The 20400-nt window shown below is 40.4% G+C and overlaps 2 protein-coding genes across 5 annotated transcripts in view; one reads left to right on the top strand and one right to left on the bottom strand.

The window, feature by feature from the left end:
• Window positions 1-20400, bottom strand: part of Cnc (NFE2 like bZIP transcription factor cap-n-collar) — a 99729-nt gene that overhangs the window by 20093 nt on the left and 59236 nt on the right. For all 4 annotated transcript variants that reach the window (XM_071700218.1, XM_071700217.1, XM_071700219.1 and 1 more), the window contains exons 5-7: window positions 20117-20317; window positions 7917-8151; window positions 7290-7514 (exon numbers count right to left, since the gene is read on the bottom strand). In XM_071700218.1, the coding sequence (XP_071556319.1) occupies window positions 7290-7514; window positions 7917-8151; window positions 20117-20317 (661 nt within the window). The remainder of the gene's footprint in view (window positions 1-7289; window positions 7515-7916; window positions 8152-20116; window positions 20318-20400) is intronic.
• Window positions 1579-6700, top strand: LOC139769293 (ATP-dependent RNA helicase vasa). The gene is made up of 4 exons (XM_071700221.1): window positions 1579-1784; window positions 3268-3339; window positions 3432-5360; window positions 5603-6700. Exons 2-4 carry the CDS (start codon window positions 3274-3276, stop codon window positions 5672-5674), a joined length of 2067 nt encoding a protein of 688 aa, XP_071556322.1. The 5' UTR covers window positions 1579-1784; window positions 3268-3273; the 3' UTR covers window positions 5675-6700.

Genomic DNA, 20400 nt, shown 5'->3' with positions numbered 1-20400 from the left:
ATAAACCAGACGCTATATTACCTTTCGCTATATTTCACTTTCGAAGTTAGGGTGATACATTTTTAAGAGCCGACATGAATTTGACCCAAAATTATTACAAACAAAACTTTTAAGGCGATATCGAATTCGAAGACATAAAATACAAGTTTTTGACATTATTAGTTTTTGAACACTTGTAAATAAAATCTCAATAAATCAGTCTGTTAATTTATAATCTTAATTTGCTTTGTTACATGTCTCTATATAGTTGCATTCAAAATAACCGAACGATAAAAAAATATACTTGATTTTATTCCGAAGTAACTGCGACGCGTTTAACAAAGAAGTACATTTATAGCCTTAAATATGAGTTTTATAACATCGCTGCTACAAATCAATAGCATTTCATACAATTAGTTCGAAAATAATGATGTGTATAACAATGAAATTCTTGCAGTATAATTCTTGCAGCGAATAAAATAATATCGATGTATAGTTATCAATTTAGCTCAATTATAAGAATGCTAAATAAAAGACTGAGCTAGGTTTCGATTTAATCATTCTCTCGTCTATCTAATTCCTCGTTTAGAAAATAGTATAAGATTTCAAAGAATAGAAATCTCAATCTCATGGAATTTGGAAACCAACTCGAATACGTTTCATTGAAACATGAACACATTCGTTTACCTACTACAACATAAATTGATGTATTGTCTGATGCTGGATGCATCAGCGGATTCCATTATATAAATATTGATTATTGACATAAATTATAATATAAATAATTATTGAATAGCATCTTAAGCGTTTTCATTAAAAAATAAACTTCTGTATCTATCAAGAGACACAGTCGTGAAGACGAGCTGTCTATTTGAGAATAGACTTAGATTATTTCATCTCAATAACGGATTAATCGATTTTGCAATAATTTAATCAATAATCGAGTTTTCGATTATATAACAAAAGCGTATCTATTTTTGTTTTACGTGCCTTAGAAACAGAGAGATTTAATCCATATTGTATATACATATAGAGAATAGTATCGTCTATAATCTCTACAGATAACAAATTTATTATAAAAGAGATTGAAGACAATATAAATTTAATTTATAAATTTATAAATTAATCTTGCATGAACGTTAACGATTGTGTTCTGAATGTCCGATAATTTGGCTTTAAACTGCTTGAAGATCGCCAAGATTTTTGTAAAGAATGTAAAGGATCCTTTTACAGAGATTCTGCTGACAAATCCTACATATGTAGATAGGTCTGGCCCTGGAAAATTTACGAACTTATGACTCAAGACTTATAGCAAAAACTCGAACCGTGCCGTCTTTATTCGGATTGTTTGGCTCAACATCTTGCTCTCCTTTTCGATCGTAAATTTCGTCCCTTCCTCGGGACAATGTCGGCATTAAACAAAAGAACGAAAAGGTCAGCGCCGGCAGCACCGGCCCGGCACCCGACGACCCGACGAGACCCGAGACGAGACGACGAGAGCCGGGGACGCGACGCGCAACGCGCATGCGCGCGCCAGTCCTCGCCGTCGCCGATTGGTCGGAAAAAGGCGCACGGCGGCGGCAGGGAGCCGATCAGGGACGCGAATCGCGCAGTTTGCTTCGACCGCTTCGACGTCACCGTCACGGACGGTTCGGCTCTATTCGTCGTGCGAATCGTGCGATTGCATTATCTCGACGTTTCCGACGCCGGTTGCTAACTACCCCGTCTCGTTTCCCGGGACACGGAAAACGAAGGGAAAGGACACGAGGGAACGTTCCGACTACGTGCCATCGAAGACACACGAGGTATGTGCGTGAGCCGGGTGAGAGAGAGAGCCAGGCGGCGCGTTTTTCCGTCGCGCGGCCATGTCTACAGTCAGCCCGGCAGCACTGGTTGTTTTATTATCGACCGTCCACCACGTGATATGGCGTAATTATGATATGGCGCTAAGCGCGGAATATCACATTCGCCGACGGTGATACGCGTTGTTTCCCGCTAATCGAAGCTGATTTCCTGTGCGAGGAGAAGGCGACCCGATACGAAGCACGCTGCTTTATATGATCGCGAGCCAGAGCCAACCGTGTCGCTCGGAAAGACTGTTACCCGCGCTTTTTTTTTTTTTCTATTCGCGAAAGTTCCAGTCAGTAGGCTTGTTCGTTTTAGCTGAATTCTTGCCCAGGTCATCTTTCTTCTTTTTCTTTTCACGTTGGAGAGAAAAAGAGGAAAGATGACCTGTGCGAGAAGTTCAGCTAAAACGAACAGGCCTAGTAACAACAAGCCGTGTGCCGTAGAATTATTTTCAAGGACGTCCGATGGACGGCCCGGTTTTTTTGTCGCCAATTATCCCGTTGTAAACATTCCAAAACGTACTGGCGAAAACAAGAAAGTAGGGGTCACGCAAGAAAGCTGATTTTCGTGGAGACGAAGCCATAAATTATTCGTTCTATATTGGAATATCAAAAATCAATATAAAGTCATGAGAATACAAAGCGATGACTCATGATTTTGATAGGATCCGGTTACAATTGTACCTTTGTATTATTAATATAGAATGTATGTGTATGTTATTGTTGAGAGTATATGATATTTGAGACTCAACGAGATAAAGTAGAAACTGCTGTGACTTTGGATCTCATGCTTATCTGCAAATTAACCACTCAATCTTTATCTCCTTCCTGTTCTATTTTCATTCCTTCAATGTATATCTCTAAGCGAAAACTAATGCGTGCAGAAAGCAAGCAGTAAGACTTCTCGAGTGTTAACATGGATAGTATAATATTATGTATTTCTAAGCAGTTTTATACAACTAAATATTTTTTATTGAATAGTTGGTTAGAAAGAAAGAATTGTGCATTATTGGTTGGATAGAATTTTAATAAAATCTTAAATGTGAACTCAGATTATGAACACCACTCTGTAAAAAATGAAATTATTTTTTGATAATTTAACTCATGTTAGAATTACCATTTTAATTTATTCACAGATCTATTAATCATTATTATATTTAATTTATATGTTTATTATTAGATTAAATTACTTTTGTCATCTTGTAATCTTAGACGTTTGTTATAATATGATTTGTATTAAATAATGATCCATATCTCATTTTATTTTTGAGAGAGAGAAGCAATCCAATATATTTATTAATTATACACGTATTATTAAACTCAAAAGTTTTCTGTTTTATATATATATAAAATTATATATTAAATATATAAATTTTTTACTATGTATAAAGTATATATTTACATGCAATATATATGTATAACATTTTATGTATTGCTATAGGTAAAAATGGCTGAAGAACAGTGGGGAGTTGATGATGTGGACTTTACTCAGGCGCCAGTAAATACGTCTTCCGTAAGAAAATTTTTTACACAATGTGGAATTATATATAAAAAATAAATAATAACGATAAAATAGTCATTAATATTGACATTATATTTTTATAGTTTGAAGAAGGACGCGCGCCTTGCCGCGGTAAAGGACGTGGCACGATCCCATACAACAACAACGATACAAATGGCAGTGTGGGAGGTTACAATAGCTCCTATAACAGCAAACGAACAGACGACTACGAGGGCAGCTACGATAATAATACTCACAATGAAGATAATGAAAATAATAGATTTAATGGCGATAATAGATTTAAAGGAAACAGACAAGGCAATGATAGACCGCGTTATGGAAATAACAGAGGTGATAATGATCGAAAGTTCCAAGGCAATAGGGATAGGAACAATAGTAGGCGAAACAGGGATGATAATGGCGACGAAACTGAAGATAATGGCTATAACGGAGGTTATCAGAACGATAGAAGGGATCGTGGAGACCGACCTAGGAGAGACAGAGATGATAATAGAGGTGGAAGAAGCGGCGGTTACGGTAGAAAGAGGGATGATGATAATGATGGTGGCTACAATGATTCTGAAGATAGAGGACGCAGAAGAAACGATGGTGAGTCTAGAGAAGGCAACGAAGATGAGCCAAAGAAGAGAGAGATTTATATTCCGCCGGAACAACCTGATGATGAAAAATCTTTGTTTGGAAACGATGTGTCAATGGGAATAAATTTCGATAAATACGATGCCATCGATGTAAAAGTGACCGGTGAGAATGCACCACGTCCGATACAATCCTTCGAGAGTTCCGGCCTCAGAACTATCCTGTTAGAAAACATCAAGAAGTCGGGTTATACGAAGCCTACCCCTGTTCAAAAGTATGCCATTCCAATTGTAATGAGCGGCCGCGACTTGATGGCTTGCGCGCAAACAGGTTCGGGCAAAACTGCGGCCTTCGTGGTTCCTATCATACATACTTTGTTGGAAAGCCCAAGAGAGCTAATTAAAACGTCTACTTCCTGCGAACCACATGTAATAATTGTATCGCCCACGCGCGAACTTACCATGCAAATTCATCAACAAGTGAAGAAGTTTTCTTTGAACTCTATCCTGCGTGCCGAGCTTGCATACGGAGGAACATCCGTTATGCATCAATCAAATAAGGTGCTCAACGGTTGTCATATTCTAGTCGCAACTCCAGGCAGACTGATAGATTTTATGGGACGAGGCAAGATTAGACTCTCTTCCTTACGTTTTCTTGTGCTGGATGAAGCTGACAGGATGCTGGATATGGGTTTCCTACCCGACATTGAAAAGATTATAGATCACGAAACAATGGTAGCGCCAGAAGAAAGACAGACGCTCATGTTCTCTGCCACTTTCCCGAATGAGATACAAGAACTCGCGAGTAGGTTTTTACGGAATTATTTATTCCTCGCAGTTGGAATTGTGGGCGGTGCCTGTGCTGACGTGCAACAGAACTTCTACCAATCATCTGGTCAGTCCGAAAAGCGAAAATTGCTGAAAGAACTGATAGAGAAGCAAGAACAACTGGGAAGTATCGAAGGTACCTTAGTATTCGTTGAACAGAAAAGACACACGGACTTCATCGCCGCTTTCTTGTCGGAAAGCAATTTTCCTACAACTAGTATACATGGCGATAGATTACAAAGAGAACGAGAAGAAGCTCTAAGTGAGTTCAAACGAGGAAAAATGAAGATCTTAGTGGCAACGGCGGTTGCTGCGCGAGGCTTGGATATTAAAAATGTCTCGCATGTAATTAACTTCGATATGCCAAAGACGATCGACGAATATGTTCATAGAATCGGACGAACTGGTCGAGTTGGAAATCGCGGCAAGGCCACTTCATTTTTTGATTCAAGTACTGATATGCCTCTTACTGATGATCTGGTCAAAATTTTGAAACAGGCTGGTCAGCCGGTACCTGACTGGTTAGAATCCGGTGGCGGTGGCGGTGGCGGAGGCAGAACTTTCATACCAGGAAAGGGCAGAAGATTCGGCGGGCAAGATATCAGAGGCGTAAGTAACACTATAATCTAAATTTTTTATCGAATATTAATAACATGATTCAAATTAAGGAAAACGCCGTTAAACAATTCATTTCTATCATGTTTGTAGTATATTACTGTTGAAAAGTAAAAATTGTATTATGAATCGCTCAGATAATTTTTTGTGTCAAATCGGAGTTTTTAATAAGCATAAATAACTATGAATAATAGTATAAATGGTTGTAGATAAATATGAATAATTCTTCTGTGCAGGACAAGAATGCATACGGTGATACATATGACGATGCACCTCCTGTATCAGCTGAACCAGAAGAAGTATGGTAGATTTAGATGCTTCATATTTTATACGATGTATAAAATACTGCTTTATTTTCTTTAATTTTAAAAAAATATGATAGGTTCTACAGATACATGTAAGACAGAAGTGTATGGACAGTGTTCACAATCGATTTTTGTTTCCTTTTCTCTTTAATTGTTTACTATGTGATATACTTTTATTACTGAGTTACATACGGTAAGAAAGAATGTGGTGTATATGGCTTTACATACATTACTACCTCGAACTCTCAGGCATAGAGTTGGATAATGTCTGAAGTTAGTTCCAGTAATTAAGTTTTAAATTACACAAAGGTTTTTAGATTACGTACACATACATACACTTACATTACTTATATTTTTTGTGTATAGCATAAGGTATTAAAAAACATTAATTTTGGATAGTGATTTAATAATTGTGATTCTTTTTTTTTCTTTAATTAAGATATATCCATCTTGATATGATGTGACATTGATTACCTCCAATAAGGAATTCTTTGATAGTAGCATCGAATTTCAAGACAGATGATCATGTAGGATATAAATATAAAATATTCCTCATATAAAATATACAAAATGTAATGAGTAATTAACGATTTTTCTCCGTTGTCTTCACATACTATCCCTTATATAATATATGTAATTTGTAATCAGTAATTCATTATTTTTCCATTATCTTCACATACACGTCACTTTTACGTTAATCTCTTACGTTAATCTAAAAAATCTTTAAAAGAAATTTTGGGGTACTTTGTCTTATAAAGATTTTTAATTATCTATAAAAATGCATTTTTTATTTAAAAAAACATGCATTTAAAATTAGTAACGATATGAAGTATATTCTAGTATGAAGTATATATATAGATATTTTATGTCCCACACGATCATCGAAAAGTTAAATGAGTCATATTTCGTGTGATTATAGTTTATTTCACGAAATACTGCGATTATATTTCGTTCCTTGATATGTTATATTTTTACATGTTATAATAAAATATATAACATATAATAAAGTTCCATACTTTTATAATAAAATTTTTAGTTGTGATACTTTTCTAATTAAATTCCAATAATAAATTGCTTTAACAGATTTCAACATATTAACAGAAGTTAGTACATTATACAAATCTATTTTATCATTATTAATTAGCATAATTTAATGTATATAAGAAGGAAGAAGAGAGAGAAAAGTAAAGAATTTCAATGAAAGTCCACGTTAAACAAAAACTATAAACTTTTCATCCTGGATTTAGCCTATAATTTATTAATTTCTATTACACAGATTTAGCAAATTATATTCCATATCCAACCAATAAAAAACACTTCCGACATGCATAAAAGATGTTTAAGATGTTTAAGCCTTTTATTTTAAAAATGCTTGATTTTTCGATTTTATATTTTCTACAGTTTATTGTAAATGAAAATTTATTAAAGTATATTGCCAAAAGATTTCTTGAGAATTCTTAACACTGGCATCTCTGTATTACTTACTTTTTTTTAATGTCTACGTATTCTTTAAATATTCTTTAAATTTCGTACATTAATAAAGCGGTGGAATTTTTATATTAGAAGAAGAATGTACACTGATGTAATAACAATGACATAAGCAGTGGGTAATACTTACCGTCGCTCATGGCCATGTCCATTAAGTGCAAATCCTCGTCATTGAGTAGGGACGAAAGAAATCCGTCAGTGGTTTGGTTCATGGAATCTGTCGCCGGTGCGTGATAATACATCATATCGTTAGGTTCAGACTTGTAACTCGCGCCGCTCTCTGCACCCATTGGCTCGCTACTGTTTGTCAAATTCATCGATGTTGCCACAGCTGAACCCAAATTCGACGACCCACCTGTAACAGTGAGCAGCTTAGTTCAGACAATGAAATTTTTTTAGATGGTATTTTTATAGTTACTGCATTCCCTGATCGTTTTCGTGCAAAAATTGATGACGTCGGCTAGAGTTTGTACGAGGGTGAATGAGTGCGTGAATGAGAGACAAGCCATTGTGAATTTATGCTCTGGAGATTATACAACTTACGTATTAGGCTTGCCGCGAGTACAGAAAATATTTTGGCTAAAGATTGGAGATTTCGTACACCTCTGATGCACACATCGCGTGTTAGCTTCATTTATCTCAACAGTATAATTCACATTGCGAAATTTCGTTGCATCAGAGAGAAAGAGATAATAATATGTGTTAATATAAAAAGTAAGAACAAAGAGCTTCCGTAGCAGCTTTAGGCAACACTCACCCACATTGTGGTAGGGTCCTGTTGAATTGAGATCCCCGACCGGAGGCGCTAAGGTAGGATTATGGAGCAATACGTTACGTTGCGCCTCGTAATGACTGTGACTTATACCGTGTCCTGGATATCCAGGATGCGCTGGATGTGCGAAGTGATCCGGTCCTCCCGGGAGGGCTAAGAGAGATGCGAGATCCTGCCACCGCTGTTCCATGCTCATCGCTCGCACAAACGGCATGCGACCCTGAAACGAATAAATTCGATTTTTCTAAAATCACAAACTCTCTCCATAAGAAAAATTAATTATTTTAATGCATCTCACGATAAGTAATTAATCATTAATTATTTCATCATTTAAAATCTCTCTCGGAATATGTATATTTCGCGCTCATTTATACATTGCAAATATAAAATAACCAATCGAGATGAAACATCGTTATTTTTAACGAATTATTAAAACTTAATAATTTTGAAGCAACTCATAAATATGTATGACTAATGTCCCGATTTCGTTGAATGACAATTTTCGTTTACATTTGAAACCAAATCCACGAAATTCCACGCGGTCGTCGACCATCGCAGCAATTATCTTATCTGTGGTACATCCTATTATCATAGAATCGAACATCCATCGATCGAATGTCACGCGAGAGAAATCCTGTAGCCGTCGTGCCTGTCAAATGTCAACCAGGTAGACACCTGGATTCCAAGGAGACAGGAACCCCGCTGATCGCGTAGGTGTTGGCTGCACGTAAGATCGGTAAAGGATATTAATAACAGCGGTACTACGTGTCAAAAGTATCCTTTTCCCCTTGTAAGGGCATGCGTCAATCGTGATCGCGTGTCAATCAAATGCGGAAATTATGACGGGCGAAATTTATGGATTGAAAAACGCAGCACGTTTACTAGTAGCTACCAAGTAAGTATAAGTTATGTGCCGCGGATATGAGGTTTAATTCGTTTGGAAATACGATAAATGCATCTGCTCAGAAAACGTAGTTACAGTATTTTTCATCTGTGTACCGTCGATATTCTTCGATAATACGTAAAGTCGTATATCATAGGCGCACGAGATGTACCAATTAGCACATTTAAACATCGTCAATTATATATAGGTATAAAATAATAAGCATCTTGTTAGCATATTTTTTGTACGCCCGTAAGGAGCGTGGCGTAATAACAGGAAACACGGAATTATCTTCGATTCCTCTCGCGAGAAACGCGCGCGTTTTACGCTTTCGAGGAAAAACATCTGCGAATTTTATACGGTTTCAAGAGTAAAAATCTCTCTCTTTCTCCGCCTGGCGACATGCGCGCGAAGAGAATCACGATTTGTCCGCTAATTGTGAGAGGACAGTCGTTCGCTCGTGTACTTTCACGAAATTTCTTCCTGTCCCGCCGTCTCGGCGAGTTGCGAGAGGAAGGGGTGACGCGAGGCTGCTGGCTGCTGCATCCTGCAACGCGCGTAAGCGTAAGCGCGGTAGTGCTGTTGGGGCACACACCGTACGTACCCACACCGGCGCGGCGCCTTAATGCACATAGGTATTGTCGCTAATGCGCCTGGGCCGCAAGAAGAAGATGAATAGGGAAGCGCTGCCGCGCGCGGCTGGCTGTGCGCGCCGGGCCTGCTTGGATTGTTGTTCGCGGGCGCATCAATCAGTCGCCGGTGCAATCTGTCGAGCGCGACGCCTTTAAGGCGATTCTCGCTTGTCAGCGCATCTGCCGGCTGTGTGTAGGCCGCGCGGCAGCGCAGCGGCGAAATGTAGGACGGGGGACTTTTGTTCCACCGGCGATTTGTCGTGCAAGCGCGGCACGACGCGCTGTGCACGTTTCTAATGGCCGGACTTTACGGCTCATCCTGGTTCGACGTAACGGCCGTGATTGAGTTATAGGAAAAAAGCGTGCGCCGCGTTTAAGCCTCTCCTCTTTCTCTTACCCTCTCGCTCTCTCGCTCTCTCTCTCTCTCTCTCTCTCTCTTTTCTGCCGTGGAGACGGCGGCGATTACCTGTCCGCGACGCGGCGAAGTGCGACAGCTTTCCGCCGCGCCGGAACGCGACTTCCAGTTTTCAATCATCGTCGGGAATACTCGAGATTCGTTATAGCTCGCGCCGGATTAATCCGTGACGGGAACCATTAACGGACACCTTCCGCGCGCGTTGCACGAGGAACCGGAGTCCTCGAACACGGTGGATTAATTTTGAGTACGTAAAGAGGCGATTGTGCGGACTTTTTAATCGGTGATTTTATTCAATCCTTTATCTACAATGCAAATGTAGCAGGTCGCTCAACTTGTCCGGTAAACTATAGAAGAATGGAGGAAGTTATAAGGACGCGGATCCCGCGATGTTGCGTACGAAGACCGTCCCGGCTGCTAATCTCGCGATTAGATGCACGAAGCGTGATTTATCGGACAGCCGTTGGGGCTGCTCGACATAGCGTTGCTCATCCTGACGAATCCACAGTCTCAAATTGGTTTGGTATCTATACGAGTGCGGTAAACGAACGTTACGTTACGCATTCCTCCTCAGCTACTGGCGCTTATGATTTATGTACCACACACAGGGCGTACGGCCTCATATACGGCGCACGTACGTGCGCGTATCTCACGTGTGTGCGTGCACGATCTCGCTTCGCGTGCACGGGAGAGTCGTCGCGGAACGTATGAATCTGCGAGAGACTGCGAGGAAAGATATCTACGGCGGCAGATGTTTGAAACGCGCTGTCGAGGACTCGCTAGATTTCTTCCGAGATCTCTCCCTCTCTCTCTCTCTCTCTCTCTCTCTCCCTCCCTCTGTTTCCTTCTCCTTTACCCCTTTCCCCCCCCTGCAGCTATGTGCTCTTTTTCTTCTGGTATTCATTAATATCGTGCAATCCCCGATGCCTTATCAAATCCATCACGAGAGTTCGTGCAGAAACAGATCTGAGATTTGTATGAAATTGATTTTACTCTGGTTCGTTAGAAAACGCATTTATCGCCAGTATTTGCGTTTGTATTATCACTCATCGCGCTACTTTAATCGGATTTCTAATGAAAACAATCTTGAAATGAGTTCTATTAATAGTAATGAGCGTGATAGTTTTAGCCAATTATCAATAACTATACCGATAAAACAAAGTACGTGGAACGTGCGAATTAACAGGTTTATCGTTTTCTTTTTGTGTGCGCTAAACCTGCTTCATAGAAATATCATGTTGGACGCTCGTCCATTTCTCTCGTTCTGTCTCCTCCCTTTAAAGCGCCATAAAAACGGGATCGGTCTCTCCTTTCAGGATTGTCGTCTGCAATTTCTGTTTTTATTCCACCTATAACGTCGCGGCGTGCACGAGCTGCATGAGCGAAACTATTTCGATCTATTTGACAGTGATCAACTGACCGCTTGACACCTGCCATCCACCGTCGTTTAACCCACCGTCTCTCCACAGTCCTCGATCAGTTACGTCGAGTTACCTACTTTTCACCTCAACACGTCGCGTGTGTTTTCGTACGTGACTGCTGGCAAAGCTCGTTTCTGTCATGAAGGTTGTGAATGAAAATATTGATGGATACGGATTCAGCCCCTCACCCTTTATGCGCGTCGCGGTATGTGGAAAAAAATATATTTGTGTCCGCCTTCCCGATTCGTTCTTCAACGAGCCAGAAATTTTTCCCAAGCCCCCGCGATCATCCGCGCATATCCGTAACGGTAAGACCGTTCGATTCCTCGATCGTATCTCGTTCTAGGGTTGCGTGTGGTTCAATCGATATAAGACCTTATAATTAGCGAAACTACAAATTGCATCGGAGCGCCGCGTTCAGCGTTCACACATTGCAGGCGCCGATATCCCGCCACATCTGTTGTCTTTGTTGCGTCCGCGCGTGGCCTCAATGACCATACGAAGACAGAAATTCGTTTCACACATCCTAGATAGCCCCGGCCGCGGACGCGGACGCGCATTATGCATTTCACAGCGCATAAGTCCAGCAGCTGCTTGGAATCCTGGCGAACGGAACGGACTGTGACGCCCCGTCGCGTTTCTTGGTTCTTGGTGAAAATTGCCTGGTCGGGGTGCGCGTACGTAGGAATTTATGGGCGACAGAAGTGCGCGAAAAACTTAACTTTCTCGCCGAGGCTTCTGATATTACGTGAAATTGACGTGCCATCAGGGATTTTATGAACGCGCGTTTTATGTAGCGCAATTTCATATTATCGTGAACGGAGTATCTCTGCAACAGACGAGTTAATTTAATAAATCGACTAAACAATTGCAATTAGGCTCTCAGTACTAAACTTATTCCTTATTTCTACAAGTGTCTAATAAAACTATTAGCAATACAATAAACTCGTTTAGGTTTTCATTTTAATTTGAAAAGATAAATATGAAAAGATGTCACTAAGTTTGTGTCGTCAAACTTGACACTTTGACGAAAGCGATAAAAGTTAAACTGATTATCGATATCTTAAAGTAGAAAGATAAATTTCACAAATATTTCTGCATACGAGCAGGCGGACGATTTCTACCGCTAACTATATGGCGAATTCGATAAATGCCGGATGTTACATGCACCGTTTTGTTGAGACACACCGGCGGGCGGCCGGAAACGGCGATCTCGTCTTAATGCGTCATCGGCAAAACGCAAGTAATTAAAGATGCGCGAGAAAAACGTGCGCATTACCCGTGGTCGCCGGTGTGCTCTTACGGCTAATGGGCGAAGATATTAATTATGATTCATTCGGATTCATAGTCATCAGATTAATGCACGCCGGCGTGGGTTACCGCGGGCCGGCGGGGTTTGCGCCAGCCTCTCCGACTATTGCCACGAGTGCATCCTAATGTCCGACCGGCCCGGCGCGGCGCGGCGCGGCGCGGCGCGTCTCCCACCGCCTTTCTCATTTCCATAGCACACATTTCGCTTCTCTTATTAATTTCGTCTTACGGCCTCTCCGGCTCGCAATCTGCCACTTGTCTCCGTCTCTGTTTCCACCGCGCGCGGATTGCCCTCTCTCACGATCTTCTTTCTCTAGTCCTTTATCACCCGCGCTCGCCTCTTTCCTCGCCACGATCCTCCGTCCCGCCGACTTTCTTCCCTCTCGATTCGTAACTCGGTGTTATACGTAAATATTGTTCGGGGAGTCCAAGGATACGTGGAGGGCCCTCCTCCGGCGCTCGAGGTTCTAAGCAAATATTCAAGTGCCACGGCAAATAGCGCGCTACCGGCGCGCTCACGGCCTAGCAAATCCTTGTGCAAAGATATACAGCGAAGTTCCCGTCAATCACGGCCAAAGGTCATCTGGTAGTTCTCTGCTTCTCCGATTACGAGAGACCGAGCCTGCGGCTCGATACTGCGTTATCCAATAGTGCGACGAACGGCAATAATGATTTATTCGCTTAGTTGATTGGCTGTTTATGCTCCACATCATTATCCAGCGATCAACTGATCGACCGATCAACTTATTGCGCAGCTCGGTTTTTTTTTTCGAATATTTAAAGAATATAAATTCTTCAAATAATACTCCACGTTCGTGAACGTAAGATAAGTGCTATAGTTTTTTTTACATGCATACATATGCATAATCTTCGTAGAAAGAATACTTTTGCTATACACATATACCATTTCATCATAATTATCAACAAAAAAAGAGAAAAAAACGAACTTAATATTTAATCTATTTTTTGTCCTCTCGGATGATATATTATCAGACAATTTGTTCGAACAAATTTAATATAGTTGCGCTCTATTAAAAGATGTATACACGGTTTTTTAATTTATTAATATCACCGCGTCGTATGCGTAATAGTAGTATATTTCGTATACATATATTTTTCCAATTATGACCGAAGACTTAATAGACTTTTCTTTTTACATTAAACATTTATGAAGATCAAGCGCAATAGAAACAAGCCACGGAATGAGATAGTCATAACACGCTCTCTCCCACGAAAACAAATGTCTACCACTTCTAGCTTCAAAGACCTTTTTGTCACAAGGATATTTTAATTATTTCATGTTAGTTACTTCCTACATTCTCTGTGTTTGTCGGGCCCTGCGGGTGCGTGTTGCAGCGGTAATTATTATCGCGTCTTGACATATTCGAATTCATTCTCTCATTATTTACATGGAACTTCTAAGACATTCCGCGTTCTCGTTACCCGCAGGCGAACATCTGCCTACTTTATATCGTTGCTTAATTACTAATTATTCTTTTATAATTAATTCTACCGTACCGGGCAATTTAAGTATGTTTTCCGTTGACATCCTAATAGGGGCGAAATTTTAAGCTTCATATATCAAATGACACACGATGATTAAGTAAAACAAACAGCAATTATTTATTTATTACTTTTTATATGATTCCAAATAATTTGTTCATCACTGTCGGTCGTAAAATCACAAGAAAAAATAAATTCTCTTTATGAAATTTACAGAATGATTTAACAATGGAGAGTCAAATTACGACCGTAAAATTGATGATCTTGATATTTTGAAAGCTTGAAAAAAATTTCGATTTTTTTTTAGTTTTGTTCGGCGAATAACATTTGTCATTTTTATCCGGAAAATGCGTTTCGGCGAAATTTTTTAACTGTGCGACTTAATGACAGAATGACATTGGTCTTTGTTACAGTTTAAAAGAGAGTTGTTACTGGTAGACCATAAGAGATAATCCTTCTGGGATGGTTGAGCATAATTGGTGACTGGTAAACTGCGGGAGGTCCTACTGTTGTGAGAACTTCGACCGCTTTTAGTGAATCTTTTAAGATTCAAAGGAAGAGATAGGTACCTGCCGAATTCCTAAGAAATTTCACCATGTGTTCTTCAAGATAGAGCTGGTTAAGAATCTTTGTAAAGCATCCTTAAGCACATGCACAAATTTTAAAGTATTCATAATTTTGATCTCTCATTTTTTAAAGCAAAAACTATTTTGTAGAATATGACAAATGAAATTATTCTAATTCTTTACTCAAATAGATACAATTTCAATAATTTTTTCAATGCACAATTTGATCTGTTATGCGTATTAAAACGTTCTTCGAAAGCAGAATCAAGAATCAAGATTTAATTAAATATCAAGAATGTCTCCTTTACGCTAGCGTGAAATTCTGACATATTCTGCGTGACGTCACAAATATGTCCAATGAAAACTTAATGATCACAGTTTCCTGCATCTTTAAACGCAAACAATCCGTAATTTCTTGGACACTTGTGTGATGCACTATGAACCGCTTGCGATAGAAAAAGATAGCGAAAAAAAAGTTCGCGCGAGTTGTTGAAGTGGTATTACATACCCGAGGCTCTCGCAGAAGCGCCTTCCTCTCCTCCGTGAAGGAAATAAAAAAAAAAAGGACGATTCGACGATAACGTCGGAACGTGTGCCACCCAACTGTAATGGGTCGCATTACGTGTCCGTCGTTTGTATCTCGGTGTATACGCTAACATGTAGCAATTACAGGTGACTGAGGTCAGTGTTAATACGACGGTCGCGTGAGAGAGGAGCTCCAAAAATGATATGGCTCGCGAGCGGCGACGGCGCGTTTTCTTGCGTAAGCCATTCCATATAATACGCACGACACATCCTCCTCCGTAGGCAAAGGTCCCGGGCGTAGGAATATATTAATTTAGTGTACTCATTACGTATTGAAAGACTCGCGGACGCGGCGCGCGGAGTATATAATACGACAACGGTTGCGTGTAATGACAGTTCTACATGTGCGGGACGCAAGGTCGCATGGCCGCGCGCGCACGCGTGTGTATGTGTGTGCACACGCGCGCGCGTACGGTCACTATGGAGGCGAATTTTAGCGAGATGTCAGACTGAACCTGCTGTTTGACATGTCCCCAGAGTAAAGCCCCAAATAAAGCTTATAATACGTACTTAGTGCCCAAAAAACGCGGTCGTTACGGGAAAAACGAGCCATTTTAACCTTTTAATTATCACACGTAACTGGATAATTTCATGCGAAGTAGCTATTAATTATTTAACATTTTACTCCTCGATGTAACTTCGCGTGCTTCATATAGAGTTTAGAAACACGAAAGCTATGCAGTTTTTTTCATAAGAAAAACAGGTTACGTTCCTAGAATTAATCGCAGTGAACACAGTCCATCGCTAAGTATTCTCTTAGTTATTAACGATATATGTTTTTTTATCCGCGGAACCTTGTCCACGAGACCTTGCGACCAATCTCTGCCTCGTTTTCTCGCTGATTTCCACGTGTGAATAACTGCGGTTATCGTATCTGTTATCGCATTGTGAATTTTTATTTCGTTATCGTAATAAGTGTTGCGCAATTAGTGCAATCTACCTGAAGAAGACCTTCGTCCAATATCAGACTCCAACATTCTGTATTTCCTTGGCACGTGTGCTCGTTCGTCTGCGGATGAGGTTTGACGAAGGCTTGCTGCACGTCGTTCATGTGTACCCTCTTCACTCGAAATACGAATTAGGCACGAGATACGCACCGGGCTCTTCGTCAAATTAATCGAGTATTATTAAAGAAACAACTTTTTTTTTTTACAAGAAACTTCCACCCCGCGGCAAGAATTGCACATCCATACGTCGGCATGCGAATTTCAATTAATTTTAATCAGGTACGATTTTTTGTAAGTGTATTATGTCGCGTTACTCCAGTATGTTATTCCTGTATTCGAACGAATATCTCAGTCCATTGGCGATTCTGCGATAAACGAAATATCATTTTGAAAGGCACGGCGGAGGAGAGATTTGTGTATTCAACGTGGGCGGTCTTACGGAGTGATGTGAGAAGGGTTTCTTGGCCTCGTTCAAATCGCTTCGAGCCTCGTACAAATGAACGTGATGCGTTTCATAGAGATAGTCATTGTACTAGGTGGCTTTATCACTCGCACACTTATATCTCACGTAGTTTAATCTCCGTCTCGATAGCGTATTACGCATCGTAGAATTTACTGTTCACGTAACACCGAGATCCTTGAGATTAGACCGCAGGCGTACGAAACTTTATGCAAATTATCAACTTGGTAGTAGTAGTAGTAGTAGTAGAGCCACCGGCTCGTCAAACGTACAAGGCCGGAACGAAGCGATCGCGGAAGTCCAACGTCCTCATTTTGCAACCAGTTTTTCATTAACAATACGAGGTGCCTTCCCGGTGATGTCTGGACGGGAAACTCGTCGGTATCCTCGAAGAGGCGTGGTATCCTAGTGTCTACCTCAAGATCTTAACTTCTTCTTCTTCTTTTTCTTCCACTTCGTCTGCGAGAACCGTTCGAACGTCGCACTATCAGCAGAATCGCAAACTCGACTAAAGAAACCTTCCGGAACCGTTTATCGCGACCATCTACGGAGCGGATGTTCCCCGAGCGAGAGACCGCCTTTTCTCCGGGTGATTGTTGAAGCTAACTTTTCCGCGAGATTAGCGTTCACTTCCAACCGCGTGTCGTCCACGAGTGTCAGCGCGCGACGTCCAGGATCACAAACATCGCGGATCGCGTCCACCGCGGTTCATAGTAGTAGGGGCCTGTGCCACCTCTCTCATTGGCGGGGGCTTTTCAGAGACGTATTCCTCTCCACGTGCACGCGAAGAAGTCTTGCACACGTACGCGTTGCGTCACGTCTCGCTGGACGGACTCGCCGCGTACGGACTATCCGGGTAGGTCATTGTCACGATCGTCCTCTTCTACAACGATGAGATTTCTCGACGGGACGCATTGTATGATGTGCCCCGACAACAGCGTCGAAATTCAGATCCGGGGAAACGTCAACTTTCTCAGGGGAGTTCTTCGGGATGCTTTCGAATCCACGGCGTGACTTTGTCTTGAATAGTTACATCTTACGTACGTTGTTAACCCGCTCATGCACAAACGAGATTTTAGGGGTCCAATGAGCGTTTTTTTAGTTATTTTCTTTTGCGTCATTAGAATTCGATACGTGTAAATGTATTGATATACGATGGTAAAATACATTGTAAACGCACATTTAAACATTCGAACGCGTGCATTAAAATAGTTGCATTCTTTCTATATAGATGCATCAGAATTTTAAAAGCAACAACAAAAGTAATTCAGTTTATTGCCAGCTTCTTTGCATATCTTTCTGCTTTCACGTTTCTGGGTTATTGGAAAGATAAGACAACGATTATTATATCACGTAGTATACATACGGCTATAACTGAATTGCCATTCGCATTATCGGCCAGCTACTGTCTGTGATAAAATTTAATTTACGTTTTATAAAATGCACATCGCGAACGGAACAAGCGGCTCAAGAAGCATCAAGCTCACACGTATGGCTTTCTCTAATGGGCACGATCTATTCGAGTCTAAAACTTGTTTTGCGCGTGCTATAAAATTCTATAATGCTATAAAGTGATAATGAGGAAAGAGTTTTAAACGCCGAGTGATATCTCTTATGAGTAAAGTGCTAAAAATGGTAAAGATCTCTTACAATTAGCTCTTTAGGAGCTATCTTTAGGAGCAACGAGTAAATTTTGGAAAAGTCAGAAAAAATTGAAAAGATTCTGTTTTCGTTTCTCGGAAAGCATATACGATATTCGAAATATCATAAAGATAATCATAAAGAAAAAATAAATGACGTTGATTATGGAGATCGGAGTTTTTTCTCGAAAACGATTAGCAGTGTTATTGAATGAAGAATTTCTAAAGAAATGAATTAACGTTGTACTATCTATCTATCTATCTATCTGTACTGTATTATCATTGCAGTACATTACGTTGAATAAATTATTTCTGGAGATAAATCATAAACAAATTCTCCCGGAAATATCACGTAGTGATATCGCGAGTTATACAAGCGCAAAGGAATCCACAACAAGTAATAATTATAATCAACAAGTTGGCCTTTTGCGAACGTTAAAAACGCGTCGCGCGAATCCGCGACAACGATTGCCACAAACAGTACATTCTAACTGTCCAAAATGACAGCATGATACTCCTATTAAAACAATGAGTTGTAATGATCGTTTATGATTGCCACTATGATTGCCACCTTTAGATTGCTGGATAATGAAACTTGTGTAAGAATCGGTACACAAATACACAGTGCAGCCGCATCGAAATTTTAGAAAATGCATGTAAGATATTTCGATATCTTTAATGAAAGTATAAAAGTCGAGCATACATGTAATTAACATGTATTTAACTTGCAAATTGAGATATTGTAGTAAGCACGTAGATTTAAGACGTAATTTAGAACGGTAAATGTACAAAAAATGTATTTAAAATTTTTTTTATTAACTATTAAAAATATAGCCATCACCAAGTGTTTTGTGGAAAAAAACTTTAAATGTGCTTTCTCCAAATTGGAATTTCACTTAAAATTGCTTTTCTTTCCGTCACATCGTTTTAATTGTATAATACATTAATAATAATCGCGAGAATTAAAGTTTTCGGTTTGAATTAAATTTTTCGGTAAAAAGTACGAATTGCAAAAGCGATCCATTTTCAATTGCCTCGTTACATTAGAGTGCGGTTAATGACGTACAATCGTGAGGGGCCCCCTGAAAGGGTGTGGAGCCGCAGGAATGGAGCCACAGTGATGTTTTCGCGGTCAACGTTGTAAATAAAGAATGTCCCGTTTATGGACCGTAAACGCCGCTCTAACTGTGCGGCTTTGCGCGTGGTTCTTATCTTCTCGACGTTTGTTTCCTACTTCGTATATCACCGCTTGCTCCGCGTGGTATCATCGTGTGCCATTCCGAACCTCTCATTAACGGAATGTCGAAAAATCGCAAATGCCATGCCGTGGCCATATTCCCGGCGACAATGTCCGCAGCTCTTTCAGCGTCTCTCAAAACTGCAGCTGCGCATATCGCAAAAGGGCATTAAAACACCAGAAGAATCGCTCTAGATAAACGTGTTGCTGCAAACCGGACAATGTTTAAACCGCGGTCGTATCAAAGCATACAACTGCTACGGGTGCGAAATGATTTGAAATAAAATTAAAACCCTGGCGATTTTGTTTACATGAAGATTATTGAGACGTATTAAACGACACCGAAGACTGTTATTACAGAGACGATAATTCAACATCCGTGACACTCGATTAGAAATCGGATAGCTCAAGTCAAGATAATTTTTCATCGATTTTCTTAGGCATATATGTTTGATAAAAGAAGCCTGTGTACTTTGTACATAAATTATTACATTGTCGCAATCATGGTGACATTGTATACGCAGCAATGAGAGGCACTGGCCTTGGTTCTAATCTACAAGGCAATGAAATCAGGGTCGTTCGTACCTGGAAGGAGCGGTGGTGTGGATGATGGGGATGATGAAACTGCGGTGTGTGAATCATGTCGCCGGTCTCGGGATCCTCGCACTTGGATGACTTCGCGACCTCGGCGTTACTCGAGGCGGTAATGGCCGCGTCGCCCTCTGCACTCGCGGAGTCGTCGGCGGTGTCTTCTTTCTTCTTCTTCTTCACTTCCGACTTCGTTTCCTAATAATCAATCTTTATATAATGATCACAATATCACAGCTTCGCTAAAGACAGTGCATTAATCACGCAAAATTAACATATTC

Source organism: Temnothorax nylanderi, unplaced genomic scaffold (assembly GCF_030848795.1).
Source record: "Temnothorax nylanderi isolate EJ_2023f unplaced genomic scaffold, tnyl_v1.0 TNYL_tig0021_pilon, whole genome shotgun sequence".
NCBI classification, from domain to species: Eukaryota; Metazoa; Arthropoda; class Insecta; order Hymenoptera; family Formicidae; genus Temnothorax; species Temnothorax nylanderi.
The sequence above is the reverse complement of the archived record's forward strand: the minus strand, read 5'-3'. Positions and strand labels throughout refer to the sequence as shown.